Raw genomic sequence first — 11915 nt, 5'->3', positions numbered from 1 at the left:
ATTGAGTACTTATTCTGTGTCATCCTTAGTTCTAGGTGCTTTACATACTTCTCTCCTTTCATCCTCACAACAACCCCATGAGGGAGATGGCGACAGATGAATAAACTGAGGCTTAAAGAAGTTAAATGACTTGTCCAGGTCATGCAGGCAGTGAGTAGTATAACCAGAATTTGAACTAAGCCCACTGCCTCTTAACCACTATGATGCACAGGCTCCTGGACCCTGGGTTAGGGAGGAAAGAGGCCAAGGTAGAGTTGAAGCCACAGTGGCATTTTCCTTGCCCACAAGTTTAACTGTCTCTACTTCCATCGTCACCATCACCTCCATGTCTATCCACCTCACATCCATCTCTTCCACATCATCTCCATCTCTATTTTCTGTCTCCATCTCTGTCACCATCATCTTTCCCATCTCCATCATCTCTCTCATCTCGTTCTCTCATCTATCACCTCTATTTCTCATCTCTCCTCTGTTCCATCTCTCTCATCTCCCTCTCTAATTCTAGATGTCGTAGCAGAATTATCAATAAGCAGAAAACCAAAAACAATCTGAATATGGAACAATGTGAGCTTGATTTAAGTTCTGACATATTTATACAACAAAATCCTCTTAATTTGTTGAATTTAACAAATATTTAAGCACCTGCTCTTTACCACACACTATGACTCCCATGGCAAACAAATCGTTCAAAGAATGCAGAGAGCTTCCGTTTCAAGCTGGTGGACTGAACTTACACATTTCCCCTTTCTCTTCCTCTAGTTCCCACTGAAACGACAGTGAAGATATGTAAAGGGAACAAAAACCATAACAGAACTGAGAAGAGGTGCAGAGGTAGGGGGCATATACCAGCCACTGTCATTAAAACCCCCTAGTTCTTCATTCCTAAATATGGACATCCAAAGCTCCCCAGATCCTTGAGATAAACCAGCAGCATAGAAGAGAAGGACCAAGACAACCTGACTGATTCCAGAGGAAATCAGAGCCTAGGGGACAACTTTCAAAAAATTAAAATGTGCAAATGGTTTTATTCATAATAGCGAATACCAAGTGTTGTTGAGGATGGGGAGCAACCAGAACTCTTCTGCGCTGCTGATGGGAAAGCAAAATGGTACAACCATTTCGGAAAACCATTTGGCAGATTCTTAGGGTGTAATTAAACATAAACTTACCACAGGACCCAGGAGTGGAACTGTATGCCAGTGTTTACAGCAGCTTTAGTGATGACAGCCCCAAATTGGAACTCGCCCAAATGTCCAATGGAACACTACTCAACAGCTAAAAGAAATGAACCGCTGGTGCATGCAGCGCAGATGCATCTTAAAAGCACTCTGCTATGGGGTGTCTGGGTGGCTCAGCCGGTTAAGCATCTGTCTTCGGCTCAGGTCATGATCCCAGGGTCCTGGGATCGAGCTGGCAACAGGCTCCCCAGGGAGCCTGCTTCTCCCTCTCCTGCTCCCCTCTGCTTGTGCTCTTTCTCTGTCAAATAAATAAATAAAATCTTAAAAAATAAAAATAAAAACAACACTGCTAAGTTATGGAAGCCAGACGCAAAATACTACAAACTGTGATTCCATTTTATGAAAGTTTAGAAAACACAAAGCTATAGAGACAAGACTGACTGCAGAGGGACATGAAGGAACATTTTGGGGGAGGAGAATGTCCTGTATCTTGATTGTGTGGTGGGTACACAGCTGTGTATACATTCAACCTAAGTCATCAAATTTTTTTTTTTTTTTTAAAAGGTTTTATTTATTTGACAGAGAGAGACACAGCGAGAGAGGGAACACAAGCAGGGGGAGTGGGAGAGGGAGAAGCAGGCTTCCCGCTGAGCAAGGAGCCCGATGTGGGGCTCGATCCCAGGACCCTGGGATCATGACCTGAGCCGAAGGCAGATGCTTAACGACTGAGCCACCCAGGCGCCCCAGTCATCAAATTTTTATGCCTACAATTGTTGAGTTTTATAGTATGTATTTGAATTTTATGGTATGTAAGTAATGCCTTGATAAAGTGAATTTTTAAAATATTTTTAAAAGTGAATGTGTGTATCCTCAGGGAAACCCCAAAAGGCATTTCCATCACAAAGAAAAGTATAGGGTACTATGAAAAAGGAATATATAGTATGATATAATTGAAAATCATTGTCAAAGCACCAATCAAAAAAAAAGGCTGGAGTGGTGATACTGATAACAGACAAAGTAGACCTCAGAACAAGAGATATACCAGGGACAAAGAAGGTCATTTCATAATGCTAAAGGACAAAAACAATCAGAATATAACAATCCCAAATGTGCATGCAGCGAGTCATGAGCTCCAGGGTACATGAAGCAAAACACAGCAGAAGTGCAAGGAGAAACAAATCCACATTCATAGGTGGAGATTTCCACACTTCTCTCTTGAGGTGGGCACATGGTGGGACTGCACAATTCAGATTCTCAATAAAACAGATCATGGAGTGGGAAATGTGATGTCCTACTTGTGTATAGTGATGCTAGAAAGGATATGTGTTGGGAGGGAGATCTTTCAGGATAGAACCAAATTCTTAAAAGAAGTTAACTCTGGAAAGGTACAGCTGTGAATAATTATTGTATCATTTATCCAAATAAATGAGTTACTACTTATAAAGTGCTTAGGGCAATGCCTAGCAGACAGTTAACTGCTATACAAATAACTATACTAAATAAATCTAGGTTTTTCAGTTTTCCTACAATAAACATGTATTACTTATATAGTGGATAATAAAAGCAACCTGTAAAAGACTTCTGGCTCCATTAAAGTCAATAGAAAAAGAGATGCTTTTTCGTTGTTAATGAGATTTGATGACTAATGATCCAGGGGACTGGGCCCAAGGAAGGAGCCAGAAATGACCTCCAAGAGCCAAGAGGAAGCCTGGCAGACCATGAGAAAAAGGAAATCATAGATATTCTTGGCAAGGCCCAGTTTGTGGGAGGCCTACTTTAGGGAAGGTATCGGAAAATACCCTTCTCAAACACACAAAGAGGCCATGACCTGATTTTTCTGAGTCAAATCTTTATTTGGCAAACAAAGCTCCTTCCTGATAATGCAGCCACGGAGAGGAGAAACCAGGGACCACCCCTCAAAAGCATCTCCTCCAGAAAAGGAGGAGTCGAGAGTCTCCCTCCTCTGCTGTTGCTTTCATGGCAAGATGGAGATGGCCTGTGGACGAAGGACCACAGGGCAACAAGGCCCCTCCAGGATGTTCCCTCCTCCGGAGTCACAGAGGGGTGGCAGGAATCGGGCCCAGGGGCCGGGAACCTCATACCCATGGTCCGCTGGGCTGTAGAGAGCCAGGTAGGAAGGAAGGGCCCTGGAGGACAAGGCTCCAAGGTGCTGCGGTCCTGGATTCCAGCTCCCTGGGGACAGGCAGGGGCTCCAGGCTCTGGCTGAGGCCCAGCTTGGAGTCACAGGCAGGCTCCGCCCCCCACTGAAGCCCAAAACTGGCCCTGCAAGGAGGGGACAGCCACTCACGAGAAGGGGTTGTCACCGCCCCTCAAAATGGGCTGTGATTTGCTCCAAAGTCTTTCCTTTGGTTTCCGGGACACAGGACAAGGTGAAAAGGACACTGAAGATGCAGAAGGCAGAGGCAAGCCAGAAGGCTCCGTAGGGCCTGAGCACCTCCTGGAAGAGAGGGAAAGGCCGGGTGTGGACACGGCAGAAGGCCGGGAGCCCTCCCGCGATCCCAAGCTGAGGCCCCAGCCTGCCTTGCCCAGGCTCGGGGGAGTGGAGGAGGGTCCGGCCCGCCTTCCAGAAGCCTGGGCCAAGCACCTACAGGGTGTGGATGTTGCGTAGACGGGGAAGCTGACGCTCACTGAGACACCCACATCAAGTGACAGCTGGGCCCCCACCCTGGAGGTCTGCTTCCAGGGCCCCCAGACCCACTCTCTACGCTCTGCTTTGGCCCTGTGCTGAGTTCCCTGCCTCGGGACGAGTCTCTTCTCGGTGCCCGACGGAACGGGTGAGCTCTCAGCAGGTTGAGATGGGGCAGGGTGAGCACACAAGGCACACGGGGCCCACCAGCACGGAGGGAAGAGCGAGCGGTTCCCTCCACTCAGAGCCTGGCCACCCTCCCAGCGCAGGCCCAGGGACCTCCCAGGTGCCAGAACCAAAGCCCCCTCCCTTGTTAGCTCCTCCTCCTCTGGGACCCGTCACTGCCCTTCCCCCAGAAGTTCTTCTCTCAGCCTCTTGGATGCTGTGCACCCCTGGGTCCCTGTTAGGTCCTTTACCATCTCCTCCCTCTGTTGTTGGCCCCCCACAGCTCCCAGCAAGTCATTTCCATCTCTAAATCTCTGCCCTGGTCTTCCCAGTGTGCTCCCCAGGGCAGCCCATCTGAGTGGGCCCAGGCCCTGCAGAGACTCCAGGCCAGCCCCAGGCGTCCACGCCTCTCGTGGCCTGCCCCTCCTTGCTCTGCCCAGCCTCCTGGTGGTCCGTCCTCTCTCCACTGCCATCCCAGTCCGGTCAGAAAGGGCACCCTGTCTACCTCACTGCTGTCTCTGGCTCCTTGAACAGGCCTGGCCATGGTATGTCCCAGGAGACGTGGAGGGGAATGAATGCCTGAACAGGGGGCCTATCTGCTCCAGAAACATCCTTCCCTATCGGTTGGGGAGCCCCTGAGGCAGGATCCAGGTCTGTGTCAGGTCATCCGTGCGAAAGTAGCAGGATGTTAAAATGAACTGATGCTCCCACAACCGTAAGGGGGAGCTGCCGTCACCCTCCTCCATTTTCAGCCAAGGAAGCTGGTTCAGAGGTGAGCAGCACACCCAAGGTCACACAGTGGGAAGTGGCCAGGGTGGGCGAAGAGCCCAGGCCTGCCAACTCCAAAGCCAGGGTACTTCCCACGCAGCCCTATAACCTGGCTCATGTCCCCAGCGTCCAACGGCGGAGGCTAGTCTTGCTGTCCTTCTGCCAGGATAGCCTGAAGTCTCCCGAGTGGTCACAGCCTGGGTCCCTCACCTTCCTGGCCTGTCAGGCCTCCCCTCATCCCTGACCAAGATGGCTGGTGTCCCAGGAGGGTGGCTTCAGCCTGCATGCGAGGCCACTGACCCTGAGTCTTCCGCAGTAAGAGTAATTCTAAAAAGAGCTCCCCACTGACTACGTGAGGGGGAGGCCCTCTGGGCCTACGCTCACCATGACACTGCTGAACTCCTTCGTCACCAGGAAGGCCATGAACCAGTTAGTGAGGACGCACACACCAGTGGCCATGCCCTTGACGTGCAGAGGAAAGATCTCAGACATGAGGAGCCAGGGGATGGGCCCCCAGCCCACGGCGAAGCCTGTGGGAGCAAGACAGGCATCAGAGCCCATGGGGACGGACCTCGGGCTTGCCACAGCACCCTTGGGCCAAATCCTCGCGGTTTCCAGTCTGGGCCCCCCAGCTCTGAGCCTTCCTCCGCCTCAGACGGGTCCCTCCACTGCTTACGCATCAGGCTTTTCTCTGTAGAATGGGGTCATGATGGGGCCTGCTTGGAGGGCTGTTTGGCGGGGTGGGGATTAAGTGAAAGGGGCAGAGAAGGGTTTAGCTCAGTGCCTGGGACATGGTCAGAGCCATAAACGCGGAGGTGGGGACCCATGTGATAGAGAGGCAAGGCCTGGTAGGCCTGGACTTGCTGGGAGCTGCAGGAACCTGGTGGTGACAGGATGTCCCCATGCCCCCCCCAATCTCCCCACGGACCCCTTCCTCACCGGCGATGAAGAGGCACATGCTGCCCACTGCCAACCAGGCCAGCCCCACGCTGGCGCTGGCGGGCTCCATGGAGAGAGGCGTCAAGAGGTCCACGTGTGAGGAGTTGCCGGGGCCGCCCTGGGTCAGCTTGAAGTAGGCGCCAAAGGCACTGGTGCTGAACACCATGACCACACCTGCAAGTGGGGGGCGGCAGTGGGCAGGGCCCTGGGAGAAGGGGACCGCAGCCCAGGCACGTGGCACTCAGGGCTGGAGTCTCAGCGCCGTGTGGCCACAGCAATGGGGCCTGGCTTTCTCTGGGAGGCCAGCGGGCGGTGGTGCCTGGGAGCCCAGACTGGAGGCCCTGGCTTGGACCTTGAAGCACAGCAGACCCCGAGAGCCTCCTGGTGGCAGAGCCTCCCCGGCCTGAGGAGCAGGAGGGGTAACTGTGGCAGCAGCTCGGTCTTGACCCCCGTGCAGATCATCTCGGGATCCTCACCATGGCCCCCCGCCGCCCCCATTTCAAATGGGGGAAACTGAGGTTCAGAAAGGTGAAGTCACTTGCCCCAAAAGACCACAAGCTTCTGAGTCACTTCCCCTCCTGGGTCCTCAGTTTCCTTGTCGTAAAGTGGGCCCCTGACGGCGCCTGCGTGGAGGCTCGCTGCGAGGGTTAAGGCACGCTACGGTGACGCTGTTAGCGCGGGCCTGGTTTGCAGCGAGCGCTCAGTAAGGGCGCCCATGAATCTCGGCCTTTCCTCGAGGGTGCTTGGCTGGCCTTTCCCTGCTGCCATGCGGTGGCCTCAGCAAAGACCCTCCGGCCTGTGGTGGGGAGCCTGGCCTGCGCCACCCCACTTTCACAGGGCTGAGCCCTGGCCCTGGGGCCTCACCTGACAAGGTCAGGAGCAGCCTCCGCCCAGCTCTGTCCATGATGAGGGCCGCTATGGCCGTGAACAGCACCTGGATGACGCCCACGATGACCGAGGCGAGGCTGCTGTCCTGGGGAGATGGGCCGAGGCAGGTCAGGCAAAGACCCCAGGATTAGGCATCCAGATGAGGCAGGCTGGGGCGGAGGCCTCTTTACCTTGAACTTGGCTTCCTCAAAGATGGTCTCTGCATAGAACATGACAGCATTGATCCCTGACAGCTGCTGGAAGGCCATCAGCGAAATGCCGATGATGAAGGGCTTGTAGATGCCAGGATGCCTCAGCTGGGCCAGGTGGAAGCCCTGCTCAGATAGAGGCCGGTGTCAGTGCTCCTCCCGACCCCCACCTGAGGGGCGCGCTGGCTTCGAGCCACGGTCCTAAAGCCTGGTCGAGCGAATGAGCCTCAGCTTCTTATCACCTGGGCCTCGCGTCCAAGACAGGTCCCCGCGTCATTTTAGCCTCACCATTTGTAAGGTGACAAGATCCTCACCTCCCCGTGGCCCTTCCTGATTTGCTGGTGGAACCACAAAGAGATTATATGGGCACAAAGCCAAGGGTTCCAGAATCCCACCAGCCCCAGGCCTAGGCCTGAGCCGAGCACCTCTCCTGGCATCGCTGAATCCCTACCACCACCAGGCATGTGCTGGGACTCCCATCTTACAGATGAAGAAAGGAAGGCTTAGGGATGTGACGGTCACAGAGACTCTGTCTTCTCCCCTGTCCTACAACACCTCATTTAAAACTCCAATTCCTCAAGTCTGCACCCGTGTTCCCTGTGACCCAGCCGGCCTTTTCTCTTTCTGGAACAGTAAGGTCAAGGCTAGGGCCCAGCCAGGTAGTGGGGCTCCAGCAGGCTTTTGCTTGCTCCGCCACTTGTGCCTCCCTTCCCCGTGTGTGTGTGTGTGCGCGCGCAGCCTTGGGGACAGGCTGTGCTGGCCTCCCCCCAACCGCAAAAGGGCCATACCTCGCTGTCTCCTACCCCCCCACCCCCATCCCGCCCCGGTGCTGGCTCCCAGCCCCTCACCTGGTGCTCAGCCCCGACAGGGGGCTCCTCCCAGACCTGCTCAGAGCCCCACAGGAACTGCATAGCGGCCGTGGCTTCCTGGTGCCTCTGCCGGGTCAGCAGGAAGCGCGGGGTCTCGGGCATGTGGCACATGAGCAGCATCATGAAGGACGCAGGCACGCAGCCCAGGACAGCCAGCCAGCGCCACTCCAGGACCCAGCCTGGTTGGGGGATGGGGGGGGGTCAGGAATCAGAGCCTGAGTGGGCCACGCTGGATCTTATCAGGGCGGGCCTGCCCTCTTGCCAACCCCAGGGACTTAGCTTCAAGGGTGGGGGCCGCACTACTTCCGTGTGGCTACGTTCGTGTCTGTCACCAATATTGTTGTTACCAACTGGGGTTGATAAATATTGTAGAAACGCTGATGGGCACATCATGGTGCTACATCTGCTCAGTGAATATTTATGTGGCAATTAAAAACAGAATGAGGCACTTGCTCTTTGTCTAAAAGGTAGGGGAGGGAGAATAAATATGCACAGACTCTGGAAGGCCACCAAGAAGCAGGCAAGGTTGGCTCCTCTGGAGAGGAAAGGGGATGGAGTGGGAGAGACTTTTCATGGAACACCAGTGGATCAATAGTTACAGAAACTGATCAAAAAGCGTGCTGGTTAGGATGAACTGGAGGGAATTCTGTAGGCATACTGACACCCATGTGTCTGTCCCAAATGTCAGTGTCTGTATTTGGCAGGAGCTTTGGCACCCGCAGGGCCCCCAAAGCTGCCAGACTGCCCCCAGGACTCTGAATTAGTGTCTGGATGGTAAGTGGGCAAAAATCAAAGAGCCCAGACCAGGATGTCGCCCACTGTGAAGAACCAGAGGGCACATACTCTGGGCCCTCTGGGTCTCAGGACATGCCTTGATAATTCTCATTAACAGCCTTGGACTAGGTGGGGTTATTGCTGTTTAAAGACAGGCGAAGTGAGGCTCTCTGGGGCAGTGTGACTAGGCCAAGGTCACACAGCCAGTAAGTGTCCCCTGACATGGGATTGTCTGATGTGAAGCTTCTCTCCACCTCAGTTCTGGTGAAAAAATGTCTGCCTCCAGAAGCTTCCTCATGCTGACCCCAGCTCTGCCCCTCGGGTCCCCTGGAACCCTCCTCTGTCACACTGCAAATCCAGTACTGGTATTTCTGAGAGACATGCCTGGGCCTTCCAAGCTCCTGAGCTGAAGAGTTTTAGGGGTGCGCCAGCCACCCCCTTGAATCCTCAGTTTGCCACTGCGCAGTGAGGTACTGACCTAACCGGTCAGCTCCCACCCCCCAGCCCCCTTGGAATGGGCTTCTGCCCTGGGAAGATGAGGACGTCACCTTCTCCAGCTCTCCCTGGAACGTAGTCGCAAGACCCACATGTCCCAGGGGCTCAGGGCGGTGGTCTGTGTGACAGGCTGTGTGACTCTGGGCAAGTCCCTTGACCTCTCTGAACTTCAGTGTCTACATCTATAAAATGGCCACACAGCCATTAGCGGGGATCAAAAGAGAGACTGTGAAAACTACCTGCTAGATAGGCCAGGAGGATGCCTATGACGACCATCAGTTGCACACAGGAGCCCAGCAGCCCCCTCACTGAGGGGTAGGAGATTTCAGAGATATAGACCTGTTGGCAGTGAAGAGGAAACTTTACTCAGGGCCGAGAGTTCTTAAAACTGAAAAGCCTCAGCCGTTCACAGTTGAGGAGAGCCTCAGTGGGGGGCTGCTGCATGCCGCGTGAGGCTCTAATTGCAGGTCCCAGGTCAGCAAAGCCCTCCCCATACCTCCCCGCCTCTCCAAGTGAGCAGCAGTGGGTGTTTTAACAGGGATTAAGGATATATACATGGCTTGGGGGGGGGTGGGGGGGGGTGCGTGTGTGTGTGTGTGTGTGTGTGTGTTACACAGCTTTTCAAACTTTCATTTCATTGTATGACTACCCTGGATAAAATGCAGGTTCTGATGCAGTAGGTCTAGGGTGGGGCCCAAGATTCTGCCTTCCTTTTTTTATTTAATTCATTTATTTGAGAAAGAGCACGAGCGACAGAGGGGCAGGCAGAGGGAGAAGCAGGCTCCCCGCTGAGCAGGGAGCTCCATATGGGGCTCCATTCCAGGACCCCGAGATCATGACCTGAGCCAAAAGCAGACGCTTAACCACCTGAGCCACCCGGGTGCTCCCAAGATTCTGCCTTTCTAACTAGCTCCAGATGACACCCAGGTGACTCCAGATGTCCAGTGGTGCCCTTGGAGTGAAAGCCAACTCTTTGCCTCAGTTGCTACCATTGACTGCCACTGCTTCCTCGGGGCTCAGGGGCCAGAAAGGTCTTGCCCATACTTCTAGGTTATTCTGTACCTTATGCCCATGACTAAGATGGGTGTGTTTTTGTCCAAAACATAAAAACCAAAACCCAAAACATAAAATCCGACTCAGCTGCTGCCTGCTGCCCAGCAAATGCGGGTAAAATGAGTGGTGGGTGCAAAAGGATGACCAGGGAGGACTCTGAGCCACTCTATTAATCTTGACCAGGTTGGCGTGTGGGTGGTAGACCATCCAAGCCCCGTAGCCAGCAGAACAGTTTACTGGTCACCCTGCAATTTCAGCTGCCAGGGTCCAAGCCCTCCACAAGCCATGCCAGGGCTATATGTGCACTCTTGCTTAATCCCCACAACCACTGCATGAGGTAAGGCCATTATTCCCATTTTACAGGGGAGGAAACTGAGGCACAGAGAGGTATACTCTACCCCAGTAAGTGACAGACCCGGTATTTCACCTAGAGAGATGGGTCCCAAGTCGGCCTGGACAGTGGTGCATGGGGAGATGGGAAGAGAGAAGAGGGGAAGCAGCTGGAGGACTAGTTCCTGAGGAGCGAAGGGAAACAGCAGAGAGATCAACGGCCTTTGCCAGGAGGACAAAGCAGAACAGGATTTTCCTGCTAAACTGTAGTCAGTAGTCTGAATGACAGTGGGAGATCTAAGCCTTACTGTAGGCTTCTGGGACCATCCACAGATGGTACTCATTTGTAGAGCAAAAGAGAGGCCTGGTTAAGTGGCACAGTCCCGGGTGTGAGTAACAGCTTCACCACCGACTAGTTGTGGCTCGACAAAGGGCTTCAGTTTCTGAAGCTCCCTTCATCTGTAAACAAGGATAACAGCAGCTCCTTCCAAGGCCCGTCGCCGGGGGAAGGAAGATAAAGCTGGCGAGGGGCACGGTGCCAGGCACCCAGGAGGCCGCAGCCAGGGAGAACCACGCCCCCGGGTCCGCTCCTTCCCTGTCCCAGGGCGCGAGGCTCGGGGACACTCACCGGGGCTACGAGCGAGGCAATACCGCAGGCCAGGCCGGTTAGGAGGCGGCCCCCGAGCAGCATCCACACGTTCTGGGCCGCGGTGATGACTGCAAAGCCGACCACGAAGGGCACGGTGCAGAGCAGCAGGCTCAGCTTGCGCCCGGCGCGGTCCACGAGCCAGCCGCCCAGCACGCCCCCCGCCGCGGCTCCCAGGGTCACGATGGCCTGGGGGCGGAGCGACCGTAGGTTGCAGCGGGGGCGCCGCAGGGCCGCCGCCCAGCCTCGCCCTCAACCCCAGCCCCGGCAGCCTCCGAGAAGAGGGGACGGGGGTCCCGGGCTGGCGGTCGGGGGGGAGGGTGACCCCGGCAGGAGAGCCGGGACGCACCCGGCCGAGGGTCTTAGTGCCCGCCCGAAGCCAGGTAAGCGCAGGGGCCCCCCTCGCGCGTGCGGTGGAGGAGGAGGGGCCCCGGCGGGCTGGAGGGTGAGCCCGAGGCCTCACCCCGAACCAGGAGGCGGCGGCGTCATCGAGGCGCAGGGCTGGGGACGCGGCGCGGCGCAGGCTCGGGATGGCCGGGGAGCTGTAGCCGAGCGCGAAGCCGAAGCTGAGCGGGCCCAGGGCGGCGGCGAAGGCGGCGAGGAAGACCCGGCGGCTGAGGGGAGCGCTGCGGGGACAGGGCAGCGGGTGAGCGGCGCCGGCCTGGGCGCAGCAGGAGGGGAGAGGCCGCGTCCCGGGCCCGGGTCCCCCCACCCGCTCACCTGCCGCCGGGCGGCCCCAGGAGCGGCTGTGTCTCCTCCTGGTCCTCCGGCGTCATGTCCGCAGCCAACGCCTGCTTGGTCAGCTCTGTTGCCTGAACTGCCACGGATCCCGCGAGTGCAGCCGGCACCCGCCTGTCACGGCAGAGCCGGCCAATAGGCGGGGAGGGGCGGCTCTGGGGCGGGATGGGAACGGCCAGTGGGAACGCCAGGCGGGGTTAGCCTTGCGCTAGGAGCCACCCTCCAAATCAGAGCCGA

The 11915-nt window shown here is 55.7% G+C and overlaps 1 protein-coding gene across 8 annotated transcripts; it reads right to left on the bottom strand.

Moving 5' to 3' along the window:
* Positions 1 to 1005: 1005 nt before the first annotated feature.
* Positions 1006 to 11812, bottom strand: SLC2A8 (solute carrier family 2 member 8). 8 transcript variants are annotated; one of them, XM_078061801.1, is made up of 11 exons: positions 11661 to 11811; positions 11404 to 11566; positions 10923 to 11129; positions 9151 to 9250; positions 7622 to 7821; positions 6756 to 6899; positions 6562 to 6670; positions 5698 to 5871; positions 5143 to 5288; positions 3487 to 3636; positions 1006 to 1476 (listed from the first exon to the last, which is right to left on the bottom strand). In XM_078061801.1, the coding sequence occupies exons 1-10, from the start codon at positions 11714 to 11716 to the stop codon at positions 3499 to 3501; spliced, it is 1437 nt and encodes a 478-aa protein (XP_077917927.1). In that variant the 5' UTR covers positions 11717 to 11811; the 3' UTR covers positions 1006 to 1476; positions 3487 to 3498. The 8 variants fall into 8 exon arrangements, with proteins under 8 accessions (XP_077917927.1, XP_035968774.2, XP_077917926.1 ...); XM_036112881.2 differs by lacking the exon at positions 1006 to 1476 and adding an exon at positions 3008 to 3371; XM_078061800.1 differs by lacking the exon at positions 1006 to 1476 and having other exon boundaries at positions 3008 to 3636.
* Positions 11813 to 11915: the final 103 nt, after the last annotated feature.

This window comes from Halichoerus grypus, chromosome 14 (genome assembly GCF_964656455.1).
Source record: "Halichoerus grypus chromosome 14, mHalGry1.hap1.1, whole genome shotgun sequence".
Classification (NCBI taxonomy): domain Eukaryota; kingdom Metazoa; phylum Chordata; class Mammalia; order Carnivora; family Phocidae; genus Halichoerus; species Halichoerus grypus.
This window is presented reverse-complemented; position numbering and strand designations above follow the sequence as displayed.

Coding starts and splice junctions, on each gene's coding strand:
- SLC2A8 (XM_078061801.1), bottom strand. CDS start 11,716: ATGACGCCGGAGGACCAGGAGGAGACACAGCCGCTCCTGGGGCCGCCC. Junction 11,567..11,660: donor CTGGGGCCGCCCGGCGGCAG/GTGAGCGGGTGG, acceptor CTGTCCCCGCAG/CGCTCCCCTCAGCCGCCGGG. Junction 9,251..10,922: donor TTGCCTCGCTCGTAGCCCCG/GTGAGTGTCCCC, acceptor CACTGCCAACAG/GTCTATATCTCTGAAATCTC.